Genomic DNA, 25,243 nt, shown 5'->3' with positions numbered 1-25,243 from the left:
CCTTTAAGAACAACTTTCCGCATTGCGGTCATGACAGTGCACCAAAGGACTCGAATCGATCGACACATGTGAATACAACTGCACCGCAGACCCGAGCGTTATTGATATATGAGCCTAAACGACCCAAACTCTATCGACATTTACACTTGAGAAACAAAATAACACATCTGAAAACTGGAAATGTACCTTTAAGAGTATTCGTGTGATTTGCAGAATAAACAAACCGCTATGGAAGCCTAGCGGGGAGTCACAACTTCCTGTCCCGCAAGTGCTGAATCAGTTGCGTAGTTTGCAATAAAAATGGTCTGTTTTGTTGAAGGGCTTGTTTTTCGCTGTCTGTACTGTGTGTGATATGGAATTTATTTGTGGATTTTGTTGATGTTTGGTGTATGTTCATTGCAACTCTGTATCAGTGCTTGTCATTGGCGACATTCCCACAGTCGCAGAAACCGTACCCAGGATTGGTAATATAACTATCCCAAATGCACTTGAATACGGGGAAAATCGTGCATTTTAACCACTCACGATTGAAACCTAAGAAAGCACCCAAGAGGAAATTACGATAAGCGAAAAGTGATGGAAAGAAAAACCCAATCACAACATTTGTAAAAATGTATTCCTAAAACAATATAGACGCCAGTCTATATGTACAATGACATATTGACAACAGAAATAGTTATTGCTGTGGACAATACTGCAAGAGATTCCCAGATGTCGTCTGAAACACGTACAGCGTCTTGTTGTCCTGATACGTCTTGGCAAAATATGACAGATGCATGTCCAATTCCTTCGCTCCGAGAGACACATGAAAACGCGTTGACATGCGGGTCCCAAGGTATGCCTACTGTGGCAGATGACGGTGCCAGTGATGAATCTCCACGTGGTGACTGCTGGCAATGGGTGCTATACTCATACGATCACGGATCTGAAGGAAAGACAATCTGCTGTTATGTTGCAGATTGGCAAGCTATACAAAAAGACAGACACGGAATGCTACGTTCATATGATGACGTCATCACAGCAGAACTGGAAGTACTGCACGCCCAGTCTAGGAAAGACGTAGGAAGAACTCACTATACGTGTCTGGAAAGTGTCGTTACAGTGTCATATTAGAACCGAGTTCATAAATGAAAAAAAAAGTTAAAACATACAGTTATTGTTACAAGCGGTTACAATTTATATAAGGATTGCCAATATTTTTTCAGGCTTCACAAAAAGTGCCAGAGGCTGTCACTGCGCATGATCCCACGCCTGAGTTCCCTTCCCCACACTTCCGCATTTTTACTGTAACCGAGTCACGGATGACGCAGACAGCATTGTCATTCTTCAGGCAACGTGACTGTGATAGATGCACTGAGTGTGGTATTGAAAGAGACGGGGAACTGGACAAGGAAAATGTGCCATGGGTATATGTGGAGCAATAAGGCTGCCAACTTCCACAAGGGAGTACCTGTGAGCTATGCTGTCACTTCTAATGATCCTAATCTTAGTTGAGGTCTCATCAAACACTGCCCTGTATCATGCCTTCGATCCTGCTGACGCGCACTCATGCAGTTGGTGCTGAGCATAGTCATCACAACAACCGGAAGCGGGACAATTTTGCTCACTCAGTACAGACTCAATCATATGACTGATGACATAGACACTATAATGTCCGAGCAGTGACAGATCACGGGTAAGGAATGATGGCACAGATGCTGTGAGATGTTGTCAAATATCAGCCAGTCAGGTGGATTTACTGTTCTTGAGTCTGTAACGAGTATTCATTCACAGGGAAAGTGTGCAATAGTGTTGGGATGACCCTAAACATGGTGTAGCGGATGTACCAGTTATGAGCCAGGACTTAGTGTTAATGAAGGTGACATTGTCACCTTGACCAGACCGTTGTCTTTGATTTTCGACCCATTTCAGCATGTTGTGATATGACGCAACAGGCCGAGATGTAACTATTGCATTGTTCCCTGTTGTGTAATGTACAGTTAGGTTAATCGAAAACGATAAAGGGGCAATGAGATTCGAATTTCTGCAATGATAATTTGTTCAACAGTGAATGCAAGAGCATTATTTTATGACGTTCATATGGCACAGTGTTGCTAGAAAGGACATCAAGACTGGATTGACATACTGAAGCCACAGGGAAGCCTCATGTGTCTGCAACAGGTTTGTATCTTGATATTCCTGGCAAATATTGCGACTATGGTCAAGAACAACCTGTGGTATGCGTTCCCCTATAGCTTCAGCAATCGGTTTTAAGTCCTCAGTGGTATAATGCCCATTTCGTATTGCTGCAGTAATGTCTGTGGTAGATGTACTTGGAAAGGACTGCTGTTCATCATAGGAATCCGTCGACTGTACCTCTGTTTTACTTTTCGTCAGGACAAATTTAACACTTTGAAAGGTTTATTTGTTGACGAAGCGTCGTATTGGCTACAAGCACAGCTCATGCTTCTCTCTACTGTTTGCCCGGGTGTCTATATGTATCACACAATTGTTTTATCTCAAAGTAGCTGTATCGCAAGACCAGGCTTTTTGCAAAAACAGGATTGTCACAACAAACGTTTATCACAAAACAGGTTTATTTTCCTATTCGTATTTATCACAAAACCAGGATGATTACAGTTTGTACCAGTTGCTGATACAAAGAAATATTTCAATGACAATATTTACAAGCACTTATTTGAGGTCACAGTTTTTGTTATCACAGTTAATTTCAACAATTGCATTCACCTCGTGGCCAAGGGTGTGTCACAGTAAGTTATTTAGTTCTATCACAGGTCCCGGCTGAGATAAAACTGCCTTAATTGTCATGTACAAATTCCAGGTATATATAGAGGTATATATCAAAGTGCTAATTAGTCCATTGTTTAATTATTTTTTTGTTACTGCACAATTACAGATTGTTGGTCCGACACAACTACAGCATAATTGCCTTTGACAGGTTCACCTTTTCTGTTTATTTATTTTATTTTATTGATTTTTCTATGCCCACAGTAAAATCTGCCTTGCTAGTTGATACACACAACACAGCAAGGATTACAGGCAAATGAAATCAACTGGGTAAGTATGGGGTAAGTCATGCGTCCTTTTCGTAACATAGTACAGCAGTGTACTTACCTCAACGCCCGAGCACGGCATTAACAATACGGCGTGACCATGTGTTTGGACAATAACATGAATTTATAACTACTTGAAACCACAAACAACCAATCATGGGCTTCCATAGTTCTTTTGTTTACTCTTGTCGCGTTACTGCAAATCACACAAGTACTCTTGGAACGAGCACTATTTCCAAACCGGAATTCATACAGTCGTCAAGTTCAGCCTGTCGTGTGTTGGGTCTTCTTGTCTCAAAGTATAACTGTAGTTTCAACTGTGTTATTTTGTCTCTCAAGTGTAAATGTCGTGTTTGTGGTTCAGTTGCATTCACATATGTGTCAGTCGATTCGAACCGTGTGGTGCACTGCCATGACCGCCATTTACGGAAAGTTGTTCTTCAAGGGCCTCTCCCCAAATTTTCAAACTCATTATAAACATACCAGAAGTTTTGTATGCATTTTTGTAAACCTGTCTGGCTGTTTCTAAAGTAAACTGATCTGAGTGACTGGATTCGTTTCATTTCCCCGGTGGGACAAATACAACTTTACAAATAAATGGGAAATGCTTGCGATCAGATTACATACAGCACTGTGATTTAGTTCGTAATTTGACCCAATGAAGTGGTTCCTTAAATCGATTAGGTACTGCACTGATATTGACAGTATACACAATATGAGCGTGGTAACTTCATATTCACAAGGGGCTTTGGGGTAGTCCGCTCATCATGCTGAAAATCCGACTTCGATTCCCCATATGGATACAGTGTGTGAGGCCAATTTCTGGTGTCCTCCTCTGCGATATTCCTGGAACTATACTCATTCACAAGCGTACCTGCACAGTTTCGTACAAATGCACGTCGTGGTCTTTCACTTGATTGACCAATGATTCATATGTGTGTTGATGTTTGGTATCTTCATTCTCATAACATCTATTCGCATGTGTATTGTTGTAATCACTTGTAGATGCACCTGCTGCTTCATCGTAGATGATGTCCCCACTCTGTCCTGTACCTCTCAACGACAGCTCTACAGGGGCTTCTCCCCGTGATCTCTGTGTCTTTGCTGGCTGAACAACCTTGCTGCAATGGAAGATACAAACATGTGCAAGGCACCGGCAATCTCATACAGCAGACAAATATTTGCTCAGACTGAATTCTGAATTATGTCCATGATGTTCATGGACTTATAAATATGTTAAGTGCCACTACATGACATCGATTGATCATTTACTGTTCCCTATGTCATCTGAGAGAGTAAGTGAGTTTACGCTGCTTTTAGCAATATTCCAGCAATATTATCGCCGAGGACGCTAGAAATCTGCTTCACATTGTACCCATATGGGGAATCGGACCAGGGTCTAGCAACATGAAGTAAGAAACGGATTCGGAATGTATGTATGTATGTATGTATGTATGTATGTATGTATGTATGTATGTATGTATGTATATATGTGCGTGTGTGTGTGTGTGTGTGTGTGTGCTTGCATGCGTTCATGCATGCGTGCAGGCAGACAGGTACGTACGTACATACGTATGTGTGTGCGCGCGCGTGCGTGCGTATGTGTGTACGTATGTATTTCTTTTACACATTTGGAATTTGGAACTTCAGCGCCGTTGTAACTATGCTTATGCACCTTCATCTGTCAAACGATTCTATCCCCACGATGCCTTGCACCCTCCCCTGCTTGCAAACGTCAACGTCCATGACATTCGAAGAAAGACAAACAGTGTCAATAAGCATTATCTCACCCCTTATAATGCACTAGGTGCTCCTTGTGCTCCATCTTCACATTCGGGCTTCGGCATTTGAATTCCAAATCTGAAATTTTTTTTCACATTCAGGATTCGAATTCGGGAATATTTTTTTCAGATTCGGGAGTTCAGACCAACAGTGTCAATTTCGAATCAGAAAAAAAATTCAGATTCGGGATTCGCATCCCCTATCCCCTATCCCCAATCCGTTTCTAACTGCACGTTCCTAACAGGGTCTTCGGCGTGACGAGCCAACGCTTTAACCACTAGGCTATCCCACCGTCCCTCATCTCTTAAGAAGCGATTTGGGATGGGGACCGTGAAATGAGAACTGTTTGTTCTAAACAAGGCATGGTACTCACATATATATAACAAGGATTACGATGACACAAAGCAGGAGAGCCGTGGTCACCCCAAAGGCGATTGTCCATGGTGCGACATCATCAAGTGCTATAACAAATGAAGAAGTGTAAACTGCAATCAGTTTAGAGTCAGTTAAAGACTGTTGTTGTAATAAGCATCTTTCTCAAATACTGGTGCGATTGCAACATTGATTTCACTTCAACTATCAACACCAGAGTATTATAGAGAGTAATATATTGTTTGGTCAAGCAAATGCTCTGCCACATTGTTTCATGTAAGAATGTAGAACTATTTCAACAATCATAAAATCTTGTAACAACAGTTCACACTATACTCAATGTTTGAATCATTAACAACATGGATATCACCAGGGTCCACTTGCACAGAACGACCTTAGCGCTGCACTTACTATCCCCGAGCAACGCGTGTTGCGGGTTGGGGTGGCGGTGTTAACCTGCCCTCAATCCGTGCACATTCCTCTTTTCCGAAACAGAACTTTTAAACAATCACTATTAATTTTCTTCATCAAACTTCCCACACATATAGCTCTTGTGATATACTGGTGCCTGTGGATAGTTTTGGGATTCTGATTAAATACTGCATAAGATGTTTTCATGGCATCCAATTCACCTGAATTTGATGGTAGTGCTCTTTACCACAACAGACCTTTAAACCGTTTACTATTTCTTCACCAGACTTGGCACACGGATAGGCCGAGTGATGTGCTGGTGCCTTCCGGTAGTTTGGGAATTCTGATTAAGATATGTTTTCTGTACCCAAAGTAACACAATTGTCTTCGACTGAATTAGGTGGTTGTGCTGTTTTTCGGAACAGAACGTTCACTATTTCTTCACCAGACTTGGCACATTGATAGGTCTGGTCTTGTACTGGTGCCTTTGGTAATTTTGGAATGCTGAATAAAATATAGTTTGAGTTTCCATACCAACACGTCTGGCTTCAACTGAATTTGGTGGTATCGTTTCTTCTGAAGCAAAGCTGAAAACCTTCCAATACTTTAATTCCACTTTGAGAAATACACACCAAACCATCTGACATGATAATAACCAGCAGACATAGTCATTAAGAGTATTGTTGGGGGTAGTGATTGTTACGTGTGTATTTTTTGTTGTTAATTAAGTAATAATTATTTTATTGGGTCACAACGTTTAGTGGTTTGAATAATAATGATGATGGGTCACATTTCATATAATAGGTGGTCAGCATTTTCAAGATTTTGGCAGCAAGCATTTCTAGAAATTATCTGCCCTTGGCTGTCTATTATTTGACTTCCGGGAGTCATTGTTCTGGGGCATTCTACGGTGTTGCCGATGGCCGTAAGTGCTCGAACTTTCGGGAAATGGCTGAAAGTATATATACCGGCTAGTTGCCGTGTTGTGGGGACATATTCACATTCATTCACTGGAGTATATACATCATCAATCGCTGCCACCGTTCGATCTTCCTAGCCATCCTCAGACCGCTCACTGTGTGACATTCTGCATAACTGTTTCTCTCTCACACTAAGACTTTGGTGAGTTTGCTATACTATATATTTTGTGACCCATTGTCTTAGATTTTGTCGTATTTGTATTGTATTTGAAATCTGTATTGTGAAATTGACTTTCGACTTTGTATAACTTGCTCTCTCATTGCTAAATAGTACAATATCTGAATATTTTAGACTCCTCTTTGTTCTGTTTTGCTGGTTCACAGGGGGTTTCTTACATCATTTGTCACGGCAAATTCTTAACCGTAAAACAGTTGGGGGCTCGTCCGGGATAGAATTCATTTGACATTTAAGACCATTTGTGAAATTTATTTCAAATTTCTGCAGTTTTGCAACAAGTTATTTGAGGAACCAGCAAAATGGTGCTTGAACTTGAGAAGTTTTTATTGTCCCCTGACTCTGAGACAATTAGTCAGTTGAGGAAATCAGATTTGTTGCAAATTTCTTCACATATCAAACGTGATGCCAAACCTGAAATGAGGATTTTGAAAATTGTGTTGAATCACTATATTGATGAAGGAATTTTTGAAGATGATGTTTTGGAAATGGTGCCCAAGGAATATTCAGACCAGTTGGAAATGAAAAAAATAGAACTCAAAATGTTTCAAATAGAAAAAGAAAAAGAGATGGAAATTTGAGATGGAGAAGGAAATAGAAAGAGAAAAAATAGAAAGGGAAAGAGACAGGAAGGAATTAGAATTGAAGGAATTGGAAATTGACAAAGAAATTGCTCTGAAAAAACTTGAAAACCCTTCTCAGACCTCACAATCTTCCTCATTTGACATTGCAAGGCAGGCTAGGCTTTATCCCCTCTCAGAGAGAAAGAAGTACACAAATATTTTCTACATTTTGAGAAAGTTGCTGAAAATCTCAAGTGGCCGAGAGAGTCATGGACTATGTTACTGCAAACAGTTTTGAAGGTGTAAAGCTCAGGATGATTATTCAGTTTTGTCAGTACAACAAAGTTCAGATTATGATCTTGTCAAGAGTGCACTTTTGAAAGCTTATGAGTCAGTGCCTGACGTTTATCGTCAGAAATTCAGAAACGCTCATAAAAGGGACAATGAGGCTTTTGTAGAGTTTGCTATAGGAAAGGAAACATTGTTTGACAGGTGGTGTGGGTCTATGGAGTTCACAGATTGTGATGGTTTGAGACGATTAGTGTTGATGGAAGATTTCAAGCAGAGTGTTCATGCTGACCTTAAGACTTATTTGGATGAACAAAAGGTTGATGACTTACATAAGGCAGCAATGTTGGCAGATGATTATTGTTTGACTCACAAGAGTTCTTTTAGATCTCCACGCAATACAACGTTTCCTGGCCAGAAGGGCTTTTCCCCGGTTACGACTTAAGGACATGCAGGTTAGAGTGGTGTTAGAACAGGTTCAAATTCTTGTGGCAAGCAGTTACATACTTTTTCAGTCTTAGCCTAAGACTACAGTTGGTTCTGATCCTGTTTGCGTTACAAACTGCATGTTACAAACTCCAGTTTAGAAATCAGGCTACAGGTTCCCCAAATGCTTTTGTGTCCATCGCACCTAAGCCTTTCTTTCCAGGTGCTTCTTAGGAGAGTTTTGTTTGTGAGAGTAAGTCACCAGATTCTGCAGCTTGGAAGGTGTTTTTGCCCTTCGTTTATAAGGGTTCTGTATCACTTATGGGAGATAATTCTACCCCACGGCCCCTTGTTATCTTGAGGGATACTGGAGCTCTTCAATCCCTGATTTTGAAGGATATTTTGCCTTTTGTCTGATGAGTCTTCAGCTAACTCAGATGTTTTGCTTCAGGGTAGTGGTGGCAATTCTTCTGTTTCTCTCCATGTTTTTAATTTGACTTCAGATCGGATTTCAGGTGAGATGAAAGTTGATGTTCTTGACTCTCCCAGTTCCGGGTGTTGATTTATTGATTGGTAATGATCTTATGGGGGCCAAAGTTGACGCTGGTCACTGTTTTGCCGGAGAGTTCAGTTAGTACAGAAAATTTTGAGTATGAATTTCTGGGTATTTTTCCTTATTGTGCAGTGACTCATTCAATGTCGAAAGGCATTTCTTCCAAGAGTTCTTTGCAGAATGATACCATTTATGATTTGTCAGGTACATTCATGGATCATTCTTCGTGTGAGGTAGAGACAGATGACTTGTCAAGAAGTCCCGAAGAGCTACTACTCTTTGAAGATAAGTCAGAGAGTTTATCAGGTGGTGAACACATTCTTTCCAGAGAGCAGCTTATCAGTGCACAGGGTGAGGATGTTGAAGAGCAGAAGTTGTCTAGTAAGGCTGTTTTTTTAGGATATTAGCAAGGTCCCAGTTTGTTATTACTACAAGGATGGTGTTCTGATGAGGAAATATAGGTCGCTGGATGTTCCTGCGGAGGATGAATGGAAATTGTACAATCAAATTGTGGTACCAAAATTATTTCAAACACATGTACTTTCACTGGTGCATGAGAATCCCATGGCAGGTCATCTGGGTGTAAACAAAATTTTCTCACATTTCTTTTCGCCCAGTTTGAGACAAGCTGTGGCTGAATTTTGCAAGACCTGTCATGCATGCCAAATTGTTGGAAAACCAAATCAGAACATTCCTTCCGCTCCCTTAAAACCTATACCGGCTTCGGAAGAACCTTTCCATAGAGTTATTGTTGATTGTGTTCGTCCACTACCTAAGGCTAAGTCTGGTAATCAATGTTTACTCACAATCATGTGTTTCTACCACATTTCCTGAAGCAATTCCAGTTCATAGGATTGTTGCTTCTGTGATGGTCAAGGCTTTGATCAAGTTTTTCACCTTAGTAGGTTTGCCAGGTGTTGTTCAGTCTGATCCTGGCTCAAATTTTATATCTAAGGTGTTTTAACAAGCTATGTACCAGTTAGGTATTAAGCAAGTTAAGTCTAGTGCGTATCATCCAGAGCCACAGGGAGCTTTAGAAATATGATCAAGACTTATTGTTTTGAGACAGAGAAAGATTGGGATGAGGGTCTGCATTTGTTGTTGTTTGCTGTCAAAGAGAGTCTGTTCAGGATAGTTGAGGGTTTAGCCTCTTTGAACTTGTATTTGGGCACAGTGTGTGGGGGCCACTTAACACTTGGCTCAATGACAAACCTGAGATCAGTCTCTTAGACTGTGTCTACATTTAGGGACAGACTATCAAAAGCAAGTGAATTGGCCAGAAGAAACTTGAAAGTTACACAAGAAGAAATGAAGTTAAACTATGACAGGAAGTCAAAAGAGAGAAATTTTACTTGTGGCGAGAAAGTGTTAGCTTTGTTTGCAAGATATCAAGGTTCATATGTTGTTGACAAAAAGGTTAGCAAAACAGACTATGTCGTCGTGAAGCCTGGTCGTTATAAACAAAAGAGATTGTGTCATGTCAACATGATTAAGAAATATCATGACAGGTTAGAAACCAAACATGTCAATTGTATTGCCACACTCTCCCCAGTTACTGATTGTACTAAAGACAATTGTGAAAAAGTTGACAACATTGATGATTGGGTTAGCAATGTGAAGTTTGATGATCTTAGTGATAATGTTTCACCAAAGTTGAGAAATTCTGATGTGTTAGCTCACTTTGATGAGAAATTATCACATCTGATAATGATTCATGAGTTCTCCCACTTATTCCCTCATGTGCCTGGTCGAACTGATGTTGTTGGCCATGATATAAATGTAGGTGATGCTGTGCCTGTAAAACAACACCCTTATCAGATGAATCCAGTGAAACGTGAAATTCTGCGGAAAGAAGTGAAATACATGCTGGACAATGGCATTATTGAACCCAGTGACAGTCCGTGGAGTTCACCATGTGTTCTTGTGCCGAAGAGTGGAGGTGGTTGGCGCTGCTGTACTGACATGAAAGCTGTCAATGCGCTCTCATGAACCGATTCGTATCCTGTTCCGAGAGAGGACGATTGCATTGATCAAGCTAGGTATGTAAGTTTGACTTACTGAAGGACTTCTCGCAGATTCCACTTACAGACCATGCAAAGAAAGTATCGGCATTCGCTACACCAGATGGACTGTATCAATACAAGGTGATGCCGTTCGGTCTGAAGAGCACTCAGCGACGTTCCAGAGACTCGTCAACAATGTCACCTGAGGCCTTGATCGTGTCGAGGATGATGTCATCGATTGCAACATGGAGAGGGATGACTATCTGAAAAGAACTCATGCTTTCAAGAAGAAAGACTGTCTGACGCAAAGTTAACCGTGAATTCGGGAAGGCACAAGATTTTAGGGCATGTTGTAGGGCATGGCCAGGTACAACCAGTTCATGCTAAAGTTGAAGCAATTGTACATTTTCCAGAACCTCAATCTAGGAGAGAACTCATGAGATTCTTGGGTATGGCTGACTGTTACAGAAAGTTTTCTCAAAACTTCTTAGATGTTTTTGGGAAAAGGTAAAATTCCAGTGGGATGGCAGTTGTCAGACTGCATTTGAAAAGGTCAAAGCCATACTCATGAATTCTCCAGTATTGCAGGCACCAAATTTTGAGAAAGCATTTAAGTTGCAAATTGATGCAAGTGATGTTGGTGCCGGTGCGGTCCTGATTCAAGAGGATGACACGGGAATTGAACCTCCAGTTTCCTATTTTTTCAAAGAAATTTGACAAGCACCATAGAAATTATTCTACCCTTGAGAAAAAGACATTAGGTCTTTTGTTAGCTTTACAGCAGTTTGAAGTGTACCTTGGTACCGCCACTTTGCCAATTTAAGTTTTTACTAATCACAATCCCTTGACTTTTTCTTCACAAAATGAAGAACAAGAATCAAAAACTTATGGCGTGGAGTTTGACCTTGCAAGGGTTCAATCTTGTGATCAAGCACATTAAAGGCAAAGACAATGTTTGTGCTGATGCACTCCAAAAATGTATCTGCATTTTGGCATTCTAATCCTGCAAGACATTTCTGATATTACTCATATTATTACATGTCACGTTATTATGTCATTATTATGAGTGAGTGAATGAGTTAATATTTAACGTCATATCGGCAATATCCCAGCCATATCGTGATGAGAACATTTAATACTGAAATGAAATATATGGATACTATAAAAACCTGTCAACGAGGGACAGTAAAACAACTAGAATATCACAAATGGGATTAAAACTAGTGTGGAAAGTTAAAACTAATGTCACTATTCGGACAATACAACATAAAATCAGGCTATAGATTACCAACAACTGAAGGTAGATCACCATACTAGGGACCATGGGGACTTACAGTACCGTTGCTACCTGCATGGACCCTAGTCGGATTTACATCATCCCCTCACATCTAGCCACAAATTAAAAATACACATATGCTACGATTAAAAACAGTGGAAGTCTAAAACGTACATGGAATGTTTTGGGACTTACGTACCCTCTCAGGACAATAATGTTACGGTAGTTCAACCCCCTTTGCGGGTACAGCCGCTAACAAGTTACTAATCTAAACGACCATTAATTAAAATGCAGCTATCTACAGAACATAATAATCAAAATTCACTTATGAAATCAATTTCCTTTAAAAATCCAAGAATTAAATGAGAACTTACGGTGTTAAAAAGGTTCTTAATTGTTTTTACATTGAAATATTTATCCCTTATGATGAAGGTATTCATAAGTATATCTCGTATGGCCAATACGACATCTTCAAATCTGGGCTGACAGCCCAAGTAGGTGTAACCAATGTACGGTTTTATTTTATGCAATTTATGCTCGCTTTGTTGTCAAGAGTATGGGATAAGAAGAGGTGTCACAGATTTGTTGAGTGCTGCCTTGGCAGCAAGATCGGCCATTGTGTTACCTGAAATGCCTACATGGCTGGGTAACCAACAGAAGACGATGCCGTTTTGGCCAGTAGCAAGATTATTATACAATTCAATAATGTCAATTAAAAGTGGATGTTTACATGACATTTTTTTAATCGCCTGAAGACAAGAAAGAGAGTCTGAATAGATTATATATTGTTTACGTTTAGGGTGTCTTTGAATATATTTAAGAGCCGTTAATATGGCGTTAGCTTCAGTTGTAAAGATAGAACTATTATCTGGTAATCTAGAAGATATTGTTCTGGATCCAATGACAGTGGCACAAGCCACTGCGCCACCATCCTTGGACCCATCAGTAAATAAGGATTTATAATTGCTATATTTATGTTTTAGTTGATTATATTCTTGTTTATGTTGTAATTCATTAGTTTCTGATTTTTTAAATGTGGTCAATGTTAGGTCTACTTGGGGCCTGGCCAACTGCCAAGGAGGAGAAGAAAGAAGACGGGAGGGAGCTATGTTTTCCAGCTCAATGCCGGCAGCGGAAAGAAAGGGTTTAATTCTGTGTCCTAGAGGCGGGACAAGAGAAGACTTTTTGTTGTATAAATCCTCATCAAGGTGATTGAAGACACAGCTATATGCAGGGTTAGATTCATTAGAGTATAATTTAGTAATGTACTGTAAAGCTAACTTTACACGGCTCTGCTCAAGAGATGGTTCATCAGCCTCAACATAGAGGCTGTCAATAGGATTGATGATGGACAGAATCTAATAGTTTTAAGTTGCTTTTGCAGACTCCACCATAGACGATGGAGCCATAATCAAGTTTAGAACGCACGAGTGATTGATAAAGCTGTAGGAGGGTAGCTTGATCCCCTTCCCTATATAGAATTTGAAACCGCTTTCAACAAATCAACCGCTTTCTGGCATTTTGTTTTAAGGGATTTAATATGCGGTAAAAACGTTAAATGTGAATCAAAGATTAGACCCAAGAATCTGGCTTCCTTCACAACTTTAATGGGCGTCCCATCTAGAGATGGTTCAGGGTCTTTATGTGGTTTGTATTTACGACAAAATGTATGCAGTTAGTTTTCGATTTAGAAAATTTAAAGCCGTTTTCAAGACACCATTTATTAATCTTGTTTAAACACAACTGCAGTTGCTGTTCAATGGTATGCATATTTTTACCACGACAAGAAATATTAAAATCATCCACAAATAACCATCCACCAATTGAATCGTTTAAAACTTTTGATAACCTGTTTATCTTTATACTAAAAAGTGTGACTGACAAAATACTGCCTTGTGGAACAACGTGATCCTGATTGTAATGATCAGACAGGGTAGAACCCACGCAGACTTGAAACTGTCTGTCATTTAAAAAATTGGCTGTAAATTGAGGCAAACGACCTCGCAAACCGAAATCATGTAAATCTCTCAGAATGCCATATTTGCCATGTTTGTCATTATTATGATTGTAACAGAAAGTTTCTACGAAACTTTCTTTTGCTCAAGGGTGAGAGTCTTACGAGTGTGTATTTTCTGTATATTTTGTTGTTAATTAAGTAATAATTATTATTGGGTCACAAAGTTTAGTGTTTTGAATAATATTTATGATAGGTCACATTTCCTATAATAGCTGGTCCGAATTTTTACTATTTTGGCAGCAGGTTTTCTGGAAATCATCAGCCCTTGGCCTTCTATTTGCTGACTTCCAAGAGATTATTCAAGGGCATTCCACCTGAGTGGCGATGGCCGTAAGTGTTCGATCTTTCGGGAAATGACTGAATATATATAAAGGCTAGTTGTCATGTTGTGACAGACACATAGTTTAACTGGAGTAATATCTTTCTGCATCTGTCAACACCTGATCTACTGCAGCCTGATGGCTCACTGCCTTAGATTTTGTCTCATTTGTATTGTATTTAGAATTGGTATTGTGAAATAGACTTGTGACTTTGTATAACTTGCTCTCTTTGTTAATAATACTACTAATAATATTTGAGTGTTTTAGACTTGGCTTTGTTCTGATGTGCTGGTTCACAGGGGGTTTCTTGCATCGTTTGTCACGACAAATTCTTAACCGTAACAATTTCAATACACTCTGTGGAGCACATGAATGTCCAAAACTGCTGTCGATTTGAAATGCCTATTGTCTTTGGTCTTTCAAACAGTTAAACGACAAACGCCACAAGGCTATGGAGATGGTTCTTATAGGAATGTCTCAACGTGAGGGTCCTGTGCCTTCCCATTGCTATCGAAACACCATTTCAGCACTGTTGAGACGTCATCAGAACCACAATGAAGCTGTCGATCGCTGGACGCCCACGCACCACAATGCCAAGACAAGGCAGATGGATATGGGTTACCCATTTTGCGGTGGACTATTTACAGTCAAGAGAGCCCCTTTAATTGCTGGTAAGGGTAATTTCACAGACACTCAGGCCAATGGCAAATCCGTTTCTTGAACATCATGAATTTGACAAGCAAATACAAGGATGTCCGGCCACACAAAGACAGTTTCTTCAACAGAATATGTCAAAACAAAGTTTAACCAAAACTGTGCTTAAAGTAATCAGCCTATGGTAGACACACTTGATGCCCACTGATAAACACGTGTGGTCACGTGACCTATAAATTGCTGAAAAGAACCTTTTTACTCCTAGATCACATGAAATCAAAATAAAAAACATTCTTATCATGCTGTGGCTGCCTCCGACAGTAGAGCTGCTGTGTGGTACAAAATGGGGAAAGAACTCAACGGAATAACGGCCTTGAGCTGAACTCGCTTTGAGAGATACGGCAAGTTTTCAGGAAGAGGGTCACATTATTGATGAGACGAAGCTTTGTCTCTGTGCTCGACGTAAATGGTGGCCATACTCGCTGTTGACACTGACGGTGAAATTTCTGCTGGATCGCAGTCATTGGTATACTTAATTTATGGTTGCACTTAATCATGTATGGCCAGTTTAGTATCGGTAGCTCCTTTTTTCATTTATCCGGGAGATAAAAAAATTATTCCAGTGATGCTTTTTGTGTGGATTTCAACATACATGCTACATCAAAAACACTATCATCAAGTGAATGAACGCATACCTGCACGTTTTGTTTTGAAGTTACCGAACGGCTCAGTGGACGTGCATCCAGCACTGGTACACGACACAGCAACAACCCTGGAATGGACAATGACGAATATTGGACTGGCAAAGTCAAAACAAGTCATTCTGGCGAATACGTCTAAGTCAACCGTTAAGTGATCTAATATCGACAAATAGTGGTCAAATAACCAGTTCGTCTCCATTGATTTGTCCTGTTAAAGTAACAATTAAAGGGAATAGTGAGCAAGCATTTCATATTGAGATCTATGTGCTGTGAGGGAAAGTTTCTGCTTTAGTGGCAGGAAGGCCTTGAACTTTACAATGGTCAGTCATCTTTTCTTGTCTAATAATGTCGGCAGTGTCAGACTTCGATGTGTACATTTCACAACTATATGGGTGCAGTCGTGAACGCGGTCTAAGTAACGAAGCATTCTCTTCGCCTGGCAGATGGTCTGTACCACACTCCATATACCAGCTTTTCACATATTGTTTTAAGAAATACTTAAAAACACAAATCTTTGATTTTCGGATGAATGATGCTTTCATGATTTGCAAATGATGAGGATAACAAAGAAAGTAGTAAAGGTCTTTCTAACTTTTACTTTAACACAACCTGTGAAAAAAAACTAGGTATGATAAAGAGACCTAGAATATGGGTTGTCATATGTCGTCCCCAATCTGGTGTTCTACCTTCTGATGTTGGCGATGTATAGCAACCTTTTACTTTGTATTATCCCAATAGTGATATTAGCTTTAGCTTTTCCTACTAGTTTTAACTCTAATTGTGATATTCCAGTTGCTTTACTGTCCTTTGACCACATCTTTTTATAATATATACATATTTCATTTGAATATCAAACATGTTCTCGTCACGATATGGTTGAAATATTGCCGATGTGACGTTAAATATTAACTCACTCGCTCACTCACTTTATCTAACGTCAGTAAATGTTGAGAGCTCACGGCATGGTCGCTGGAAATAATGAAAAGAAGGAAACGAAGCTCACATATATGTAGTATCTGGCTCCAGGGGTCCATTACAGAACTGGTCTATTTTACCTTCACAGTTTTCATCCGCACCAACCGAGTACGAAGTAAGGCGCTCCCCTGAAATCACAAATCGACGCGCTTAGTACATGTATGAGACTGCTACTTCAAATACTTATCATTAGTAAATATGCCCGAGGAATGATACCTTGTAAGTCAATGTTACCTGGAGAAGCGCTCCTCCTTCTCCTAGCTTGTAGCAGGTAGTGTTCTGGAGTTGGGCGGTAAGAACTCTTATACCCACTGTTCTTCCACTTGTACCAGTTCTTCCATGCGTCCAAATCCGTCACATTTTGAGGGTCCGCTTGTGGCGTTTCTACATGCACATGATGAGTTTTTGTTTGGAGTTATTATGAAAATGTGTTCTCGAAACAATGAGCGACCAAGATTTCACATTTCTATACTTTCCTGCAAAATAGTAATACATCAATGCGCACAAGAATAAAACATCAGATTACATGTAACACTCTATTCTCTTATCTCCCCTTACAAACAAGCTCCATTAGCTGTGAAAAATATATGATAGGACGACTGAAAATCTATGACGGAACAGGTGTTCGTGAAAACGGTAAAATGAATTCACCGTTCTTTGTGTCATCCATGCAACAGCACGATAATACTTGATCACGTCGTTCTGGCAGTGGATTCAGAAATACACACAACCTATACTGATGTTTCGCTATTTTACACATCCACTCAAGGACATGAGCCAAACAGGTGTTTTCGCTTACCAGTTTTCTTCATTACAAGAATTCCTGCTTCAATTATGTTCCCATTTGTACCGTCAAGAAGAGTCTTTGAATCAAAAGAGATGGCAAAGGATGTATCGGTGGCAGCGTCTGAGCTTTGTGCTGCCATGCTCTTGAATATTTCTGCTGCATCCTTTTTCAGAGGTTCTGTGAATAAGAAAGCTCAACGCTAACACGATATGGACATTCAGCATGGCCCCTATTATATTATTTCATTGTTTCACATTATATAGTCTTATTATCCGTTATATTAACACATTAAATATCGTCTTCAGTTCGGTACATCCCTATAATATGTTACGTCATTTCGTTTTCAGGCCCTAATAGTGTTAATGCAAGCATATTACTAGATATTTTAATAGTACTTACTTCCAGCAGTAACATAGAACACATCTGATTGTTTCGGCTTGCCCCTGTACATCGCATTAGCGGAAACCTTTTAAAAAATGTGAATTTTACTTTTTAAACGAAATGCTAAAATGGAATGATATGGCATGTGGGAAATAAAAGCAAACAGCTTCAAATTCTAATGTCAACAAAAGTAATTACTTTAATTACAATGACATTGTATGAGTGAAAATGTCAAATGGAGGCAGCATACTTTTTTGCCAACAGAATTTGGTTTTGAGCCACTGATGATAGTGTGTGGTAACTGCCACTTAGTGAGCTAAGATTTCAACAGGAGCAGGTTTGTGCTCACACTTCAGGCCCAAATGGGGTCATTCGATTGGTGGAGGCGACGAGTACCAGAAAGACTGGTAAACGTAAAACCTTTCCAAACTCGAAAGAAGTTCTGCATCAAATACATTGATGATTACCCAAACAAACCCCTTGAAGATAAACATATGAATATTTATTGCCTAGTCGGAATACCATTTTCCTTCTACTAGAAGCACTGGACATGTCATCCAATCACAAAACGTTTCATTTTTTACACAACATTTCAGTTTTACCTCTTGAGTAAGAAGAACGCCGACGAAAATAGTCAATCTGTTCGCAGTTGTTGATTTACGAGTGTGTTTAACATCTTCAACAATATCAGTATGGGGATGTGATTTGATAAGCCGATGCCACAGAAATTATCACTACCAAATCAAAGTCAATATTAACATGTTTATTAGAATTTAGTTAGTCACAACTCAACTGCTGAATTTAAAAATATTCTCCCTGAATTAGGATTATGCTCCAACCCAGAAACCATTAAGGCTTGAACATAAACGAAATGATTCAGGAGAATATGGCGATGTATTTGTCTGTGTATGATCAGCAGTCTTATCAAGGATTGATATCGATATTATTTATACTATCAAAAACAATTTCCTTGGACAGAAATGCTAACATGCTACAAGACCAATTGTTTCATGTCAGTGATGTAGATCTAGTCCCATCCCATTGAAACTGTACACAGTGAAAATAATGATGGCACGAGATATATCCAATATTGATTCGAACTACATAGGGATAATCCCTTAACGTCCTTTTCATGGACGAAGAACGGGTTGATCACATTAGATGTTTGTCTAATGCTTACCGTGAATGTGTAGTCGTGTTCTGGTCGTACTGGTAAGATGACAGAATGTGTCTTATCACATGGATCCTCTGGTTCATAATGACCATCAACCATAGCTCCCTGGAAATCAAAGTTATAAGTTTTTCTTTAGATAAAGATTAGTGCTACAGCTTCCTTTACCTAATACCATGTAAATCTTCCCTCATGAGTAGCAGGAATGTAATATCGAATGCGGCATGAAAATACATAGATTTTCGTCCCTTCACAAGGACAAACTTTATACATATTGATTCATATCCCCTGTGTGCATTCTTGGGGCTGTTTGATCATAATAGAAGGAAAGAACAATATGGAGGTAACTGAAGCGGCAACGTATATTATGCGTGGCCGCTTGCTTGTCACCGATACAAAAATCTGTATCGAAACGCCGCTCCACAAGAATAAAGAAGTTGTTCATCCATAAAGTTTGTCCTTGTTATGTGTTCATTACTTGTGTCCCGTACGCATAGTGTGTGCAAACGGTATTTCAAAGACAAAGCTTAAGAGGTTTGTTACATTTCAAAGGAATGCATGGGCTTAATAGCTCGATTAGAAACGTTCATCACAGGCTATCCTATTATTATACAAATACCTACTTTGTTCATGTACATTAGTCCACAAGGACTTTTACTGTCAGGCTATAAATCCCTGTCTATATACAATTCCATTCTTCAGTAATGTTAACTGGTAACTATCTTGATAATTGAAAGATCCCAATAATTTATATAGATACTATATGCTCAGATATGCTAACATATCAATCTCAAAATAGCAGTATTCAAACAAAACATACTTTCCATGTCCTGCTTGGTATAAATAGCATGCAGTCAGTATCATTTAAGTAATTGGTTTGGCACTCGGATCACAGTATTTTACAAGATTCAGGAGGCAGAAGTGTGTGTCGTTTCATTTTTGGTTTTGGTGAACATTGTGGTATCATACCGAATCCGAATACTGTACGGTGTAATTCCTGATAAAGCCGTTCCTTTCTCTTTCCTTTGGGCAGTCCCAAGTCAGATTAACAGCAGTAAAATTGTCAGGAATCGATGAAACTTTCAAATTCTGTACTTCACAAGGTTCTGAAAATTTATGTAATCATAAATTATGATTATAAAACAAATTAAAGAACTTCATGGATACATAAGGGGCTACCTACCTACATATTGCTATAAGACATTGACGAAATACATTGCGGCGAGATAATGTCATAATGAGATAATGAAACTGCTTTACAATAGCAAAACAGTACTTACGAGACTCCTGTGTTGTGATGTTGCTTCCAAACATTATAGGACGGGAAGCTCCTTTGGATGTATTAGCCATAATGCTGAACATATACCTCCATGAGCTCAATAGGCCGTTAATGGTTGTTTTAGATGATTGATAACCTGGTGGGCAAAAAATAGGTACATTACTCTCGCTTTACTCGCTTCTCATACCTTGTTACGCTCTGGCATCAACCAGGTGGAAGTCCAAAAGTATTTCAAAAGAAATAAATATATCATAAATGTTTGATGAAACGTACCCCGTTAGGATGAGAAAGCCACAATACACTCGGTGCGCCAAAAGGCTTCAAGAGTTGTATACTCCCAAGGGAGTTGAGACTGATTCTCATAAAACAATATATCTACATCGTATGGTCATGAATATTATGGAAATGTATTAGGCTGCTGCGCCTGTAAAAAAAAATCCTACCGTTCACAGTAATGTTTCTCGTGTTCTCGAACTTTGAAGAAAATCTTCCTGTTGCTTGCTGTATGATAATGGTATAGTCCGTCGGTCCAGACTTGTGAGTCGGGGGAGTCCAGCTAACCTCTACCGACGATGTATTAAGCACAAATGCAGAGGGATCGCTAGGAACCGATGGGACTAGTACGGAGAAAAATATCATTATTATATATAAATCCAAACAATTATGACGTCACTTTTTTTGGTTATCACACATGTAGCATATCATATATTCTGTACCTTTTTACAAAATCGTTCCTGGGAATATTAAACGAATACCATTTGAAAATCACGTTAAGATTTATCTCATTTGCAAAATGAGTAGAACTAATTCAAATGTAGTTACCATCAATGTCTGTCTGTACGACTAGAGACGTGTTAATCCCGACACTGAAGCTGTTGACAGCGGCCACAGTGAAGGTGTAGTTAGTGTACGACAGAAGAGAGGTGACGTCATAGTTGGTGGGAGACGTTTCAATTGTTTGTATAGTCACATTGCGGGATAGACGACACTTATCATGCTCAACCTGAAGAAGCCACATACCGATAATTAAAGAAGGAAGTATTCTGAAACTATTACTTCAGTGAACACCACTTGCACTCAAGACGATAGGAAAACAGACTTATGATATTAATGCATGTAGATATCTAATAGATTTCGGATGTGCATTTGTATCATGCCTCCAGATATTGTATATGTACACTAATATCTAACATTCGAGTCACCTTATCCTGGTATTGTATATGTCCACTAACATTCGAGTCACCTTATCCTGGTATTGTATATGTCCACTAACATTCGAGTCACCTTATCTTTCCGTTGTTGAAATTGGTAAGTTATTAGTATGAAATTCAGACTGTTCTGCTTAAGATATGTTGAGAGTAAATTGGAAGATTTACGCCTTCCCATTCAATACTGGATCAAAGACCTTCACACACGTGTATTTTATATGATAGGAATAAACAGTTATCGGTGACGTGTGAATGAACGTTACCCAAACCTCCCAAAGACTCTTTGAACAATAGAGACACCAGTTCAATTGCTGGAGAAGATTTTCCATACACGGACATGTGTCATACTTGCAATTGCATGTACCTTCAACATAATGTCGTAGCAAATCTTAACTTTTCTTTTCTGTGGAATGTCAATACACTATGGCAGGAAAATAGTATACGTTCAAGTCAAGAAAAAGAGGACGTCACTGTACATGTTAGACCTTGACATTAGACAATTAAGGGTGGCTATGTTTTGACTGAGCATAACTGGCAATGCAGGCAGAGGGTAGTAAAATCGTGTGCCCTCTCATGCCTTAAGATATACTGATTGATGTACTCACCCTGAAGGTTGCATGAGACTTGCAGTCAGTGCAGATAATGCACACAGCCTGCTTGCACTCCCCGTCTTCTGTGTGTACATACAGGACGTATCCCAGGATGTAGCCGTTGGGGTATCTGGGAGGTTTAAAGGAGAGTCTGATGGAGGTGCTGTTGATAGACGTGCTCGTGAAATCCGAAACATTCCCTGGCTCTGCAGCACAATGCACATGATGCAGTTAGATGACATGATATTGGTTTGTCATTAACAAAGCGTTATAAGTTGGCATGCAAGTTCACTCTAAGAGATGGGTATTGCATAACAATCTTGCCATGGAGGTTCTGTTTTAGTGAGACATTCGAATGACAGTGTTTCTATCCCCCGTATACATGAGTTCTATACACGTGTATCCTACATGTAATACATAAATCATGTACAGCATCTGGATGGAATGTCAGAAACACACTTACTCCCAATATCTGCGAACTGATATCCAGTTGCTATACTCCCAGAAAACGAATCATGGGCCACAACCTGTAATTGAAAGAAGACGAAGTGTTGCCCTCACGCGGCATGTATCTGGAACAATTTCTGGTATTCCCATACACAAACAATTTAACTACATTTTTACCATTACATGTTATTCACTGTTCAGTATGAAAACATATTACCCTGCCCATTTGATACAGCAATTATCTAGTGCCCCACACAGCTGCTCTATACCTCATGTTAACTGAATGCAGTTCACTCAAGAAATCGCGAGTGAGTGAGTGAGTGAGAGAGAGTTAAGATTTAAGTCACATTGGCAATATTGCAGCCATGTCGTGACTAAATCAACTTATAAATATATTAACAATAATAATTATAGATAAATTATTTTAAAGAAACTGTCAACGGAACAACCAAGGAATCGTGTCAAATATTCAGTGACTTACTACGGGTTAAAAGTTTTTAAAAAAATAACTGGACTCACCGAAAACAAGTAGTTTGTTTGTGGTGTCACGGATACAACCTGTGAGTAGGAACAATTCAGCTCACGTTCAGCTGAAATGTTCAATCCTGTGGGGTTTTCTGTCACATTGCTGTGATTTCCTATCTGTCAACGTACAAACAGTACACATCTTTCACAATACATATGTACTGAATATCCATTTCATTCATATGTTTTCCCTAGCTCTATATATCTGTATGAACAGGTATAATTAAGCTGAAAGAGAATGTATACACCATCCGTAATCTTTATCACATCAAAATAATAGTACATAATTCTTACTTACACCTGGATATTTAAACAATATAAATCTTATGTGAGCAGCAATAAGACATACCTGAGCTTCATACGACAGTGTGTAATATTTTATGTCGCCGTGTCTTTCTGTTTCCTTGGGACAAGAGAAGATAACTTCCACAAACGTAAAATTGTCTTTAATCTGCTCTATGTGAAGATTTTCAACCTTCCCAGGAGCTAAAATTGAAACATACTCTTTATTAGTAACACAAAAACTAACAGTAGATTTTGCTGCTCCAAATGTACGATTAAATCACAGGCAAGTGTTATTTAATCACCATTGATATGTGAAGAAAATAATATTAAGATAGACCGATGTGTTTAAGGATATAAATTAAAACAAATGTTGGCCAGTCGATGTGAAGATTTTGCACTTTTCCTGGAACTGTGGATAAAACATACTATGTAATACATTCCATTGTACAACAACATTGTATAATGTGTTATTTGATGACTATCGGTAGGTGATTAAAAATAATTAAGATGGACGAGGTGTCCAAGAGTATTTCAAAACGTATTCATACTACCAAGAGGTGTACATTCGGAAGTACAGGAAACAGGGACAGAGATGTTTATCATTTTTAGTGTAAACCAGAAGCTCCGCTATGGATTAGCAAGAATTATATTCTGGTTCAGTCCACGATACGAATCCACAGGCTCCTTGTGCACTGATTTGCAGTTGTATTATTTATTGTCCATATTTGTCAAAATAGGCCATGAAATATTTTCGATACATTGCACACGTGTGATACACCATAGAGTGTCACCGGAATGCGGGACTACTTTTTCATTCCATTTTACTAAGCATACAACGTATACTACAACTTCCGTTACTCTCATTTCATTCTTAGGGCAAATTTTTCAACAAAAATAAGCACTTAGATTTCAGTACGAGGAATATATGATAATTAAAATGTACTTTATCACGATTTACATGAACTTGTCAGAATTTGACTGTTCTACTTAGCCACTAGACTTTCAGTCCTACCACGGTTTCTGTCGTATTTAAATTCATCCTTCATCAAGTGAACAAAACTAAGTTACAGAGACCATTGTATATGTAAGGACAACAAACGTAATCAGGTGACAAAGGTAGACACTTAACACGAACTGATGGGTAATAGCGATGGATATAAGAAGGTCAGGTGTAAATAGGTCCTCATATGTAATAGGCTCTTCTTGGAAATGAGCAAGAGGAATACACATTTGTTCGCTTTTTGGTTTATACCTGACTCGTTAGTCCGGATAGTTTCATTCAGAGACAGGACACTTGAGTTTCCACATGGAGTAGCTGCTGTGATGCTGCAGTTGTATTTCCAGTAACTCCGGAGATCCCCAACCACCACGGATGTGTTATAGAACCCTGAAGATAAAGAAGGTGTTGTAGTTTTCTCTAAACTATGCATTATATATAACAGTAAGTATTAATTGTGACGCACGCTACCTTAACATTATGGCTAAAAGACCCTCCATAAAAAATGTGAAGAATTTTACACTTGTTAGTCATAATGTACTGGCACGTATACCAATATCTCGTCACAGATCAAAATATATGGTACAGGAATTGATTGTTAACGTAATACGTAATAACGTAATACGGAATCCATTAAGTGCCACTTCTAAATGGACAGCAACCTGATGATCTCGATGATTTGTATGCCTAATTGATAATGAATCTTAATCATTTCCTTCACTAGGCTGCAAATACTTATTGTCTGCCATGGACTACACATCACCTATTCTTTCCTTTTCCATGAACGTAACACTTTACCCTAGTACTCTTTCAATCCCGTATCAGGGACGATAGGGTAGTCGAGTGGTTAACGCGTACGCTCGTCGCGCCCAAACCTTTTTGCTTGTGAATTCCATTTCTGGTGTCCCTTTCCTGATATTGTCGGAAAACCGCGCTTTCCCATTTCTATTAACATGTGCAGTGGCCTGTTAACTCGGTTCCTTATCGATGCAGAAATGTTAGGTAATATGCAGTAATAGCACTT

At 39.1% G+C, this 25,243-nt stretch overlaps 1 protein-coding gene across 1 annotated transcript in view; it reads right to left on the bottom strand.

Annotated features, from left to right (window-relative positions):
• Positions 1–2,558: 2,558 nt before the first annotated feature.
• The window catches only part of LOC137286123 (phosphatidylinositol phosphatase PTPRQ-like), a 44,480-nt gene continuing 21,795 nt past the window's right edge, over positions 2,559–25,243 (bottom strand). Inside the window, exons 18-34 of the mRNA XM_067817786.1 lie at positions 24,475–24,609; positions 23,287–23,423; positions 22,932–23,054; positions 22,429–22,492; positions 21,981–22,171; positions 20,990–21,170; positions 20,611–20,784; positions 20,169–20,303; positions 19,858–19,994; positions 18,898–18,996; positions 17,736–17,802; positions 17,349–17,513; positions 16,784–16,933; positions 16,578–16,677; positions 15,569–15,645; positions 5,209–5,296; positions 2,559–4,174 (exon numbers count right to left, since the gene is read on the bottom strand). Coding sequence (XP_067673887.1) covers positions 3,916–4,174; positions 5,209–5,296; positions 15,569–15,645; positions 16,578–16,677; positions 16,784–16,933; positions 17,349–17,513; positions 17,736–17,802; positions 18,898–18,996; positions 19,858–19,994; positions 20,169–20,303; positions 20,611–20,784; positions 20,990–21,170; positions 21,981–22,171; positions 22,429–22,492; positions 22,932–23,054; positions 23,287–23,423; positions 24,475–24,609 — 2,282 coding nt within the window. The 3' untranslated portion in view covers positions 2,559–3,915. The remainder of the gene's footprint in view (positions 4,175–5,208; positions 5,297–15,568; positions 15,646–16,577; positions 16,678–16,783; positions 16,934–17,348; positions 17,514–17,735; positions 17,803–18,897; positions 18,997–19,857; positions 19,995–20,168; positions 20,304–20,610; positions 20,785–20,989; positions 21,171–21,980; positions 22,172–22,428; positions 22,493–22,931; positions 23,055–23,286; positions 23,424–24,474; positions 24,610–25,243) is intronic.

This window comes from Haliotis asinina, chromosome 6 (assembly GCF_037392515.1).
Source record: "Haliotis asinina isolate JCU_RB_2024 chromosome 6, JCU_Hal_asi_v2, whole genome shotgun sequence".
Taxonomy (NCBI): Eukaryota; Metazoa; Mollusca; class Gastropoda; order Lepetellida; family Haliotidae; genus Haliotis; species Haliotis asinina.
The sequence above is the reverse complement of the archived record's forward strand: the minus strand, read 5'-3'. Positions and strand labels throughout refer to the sequence as shown.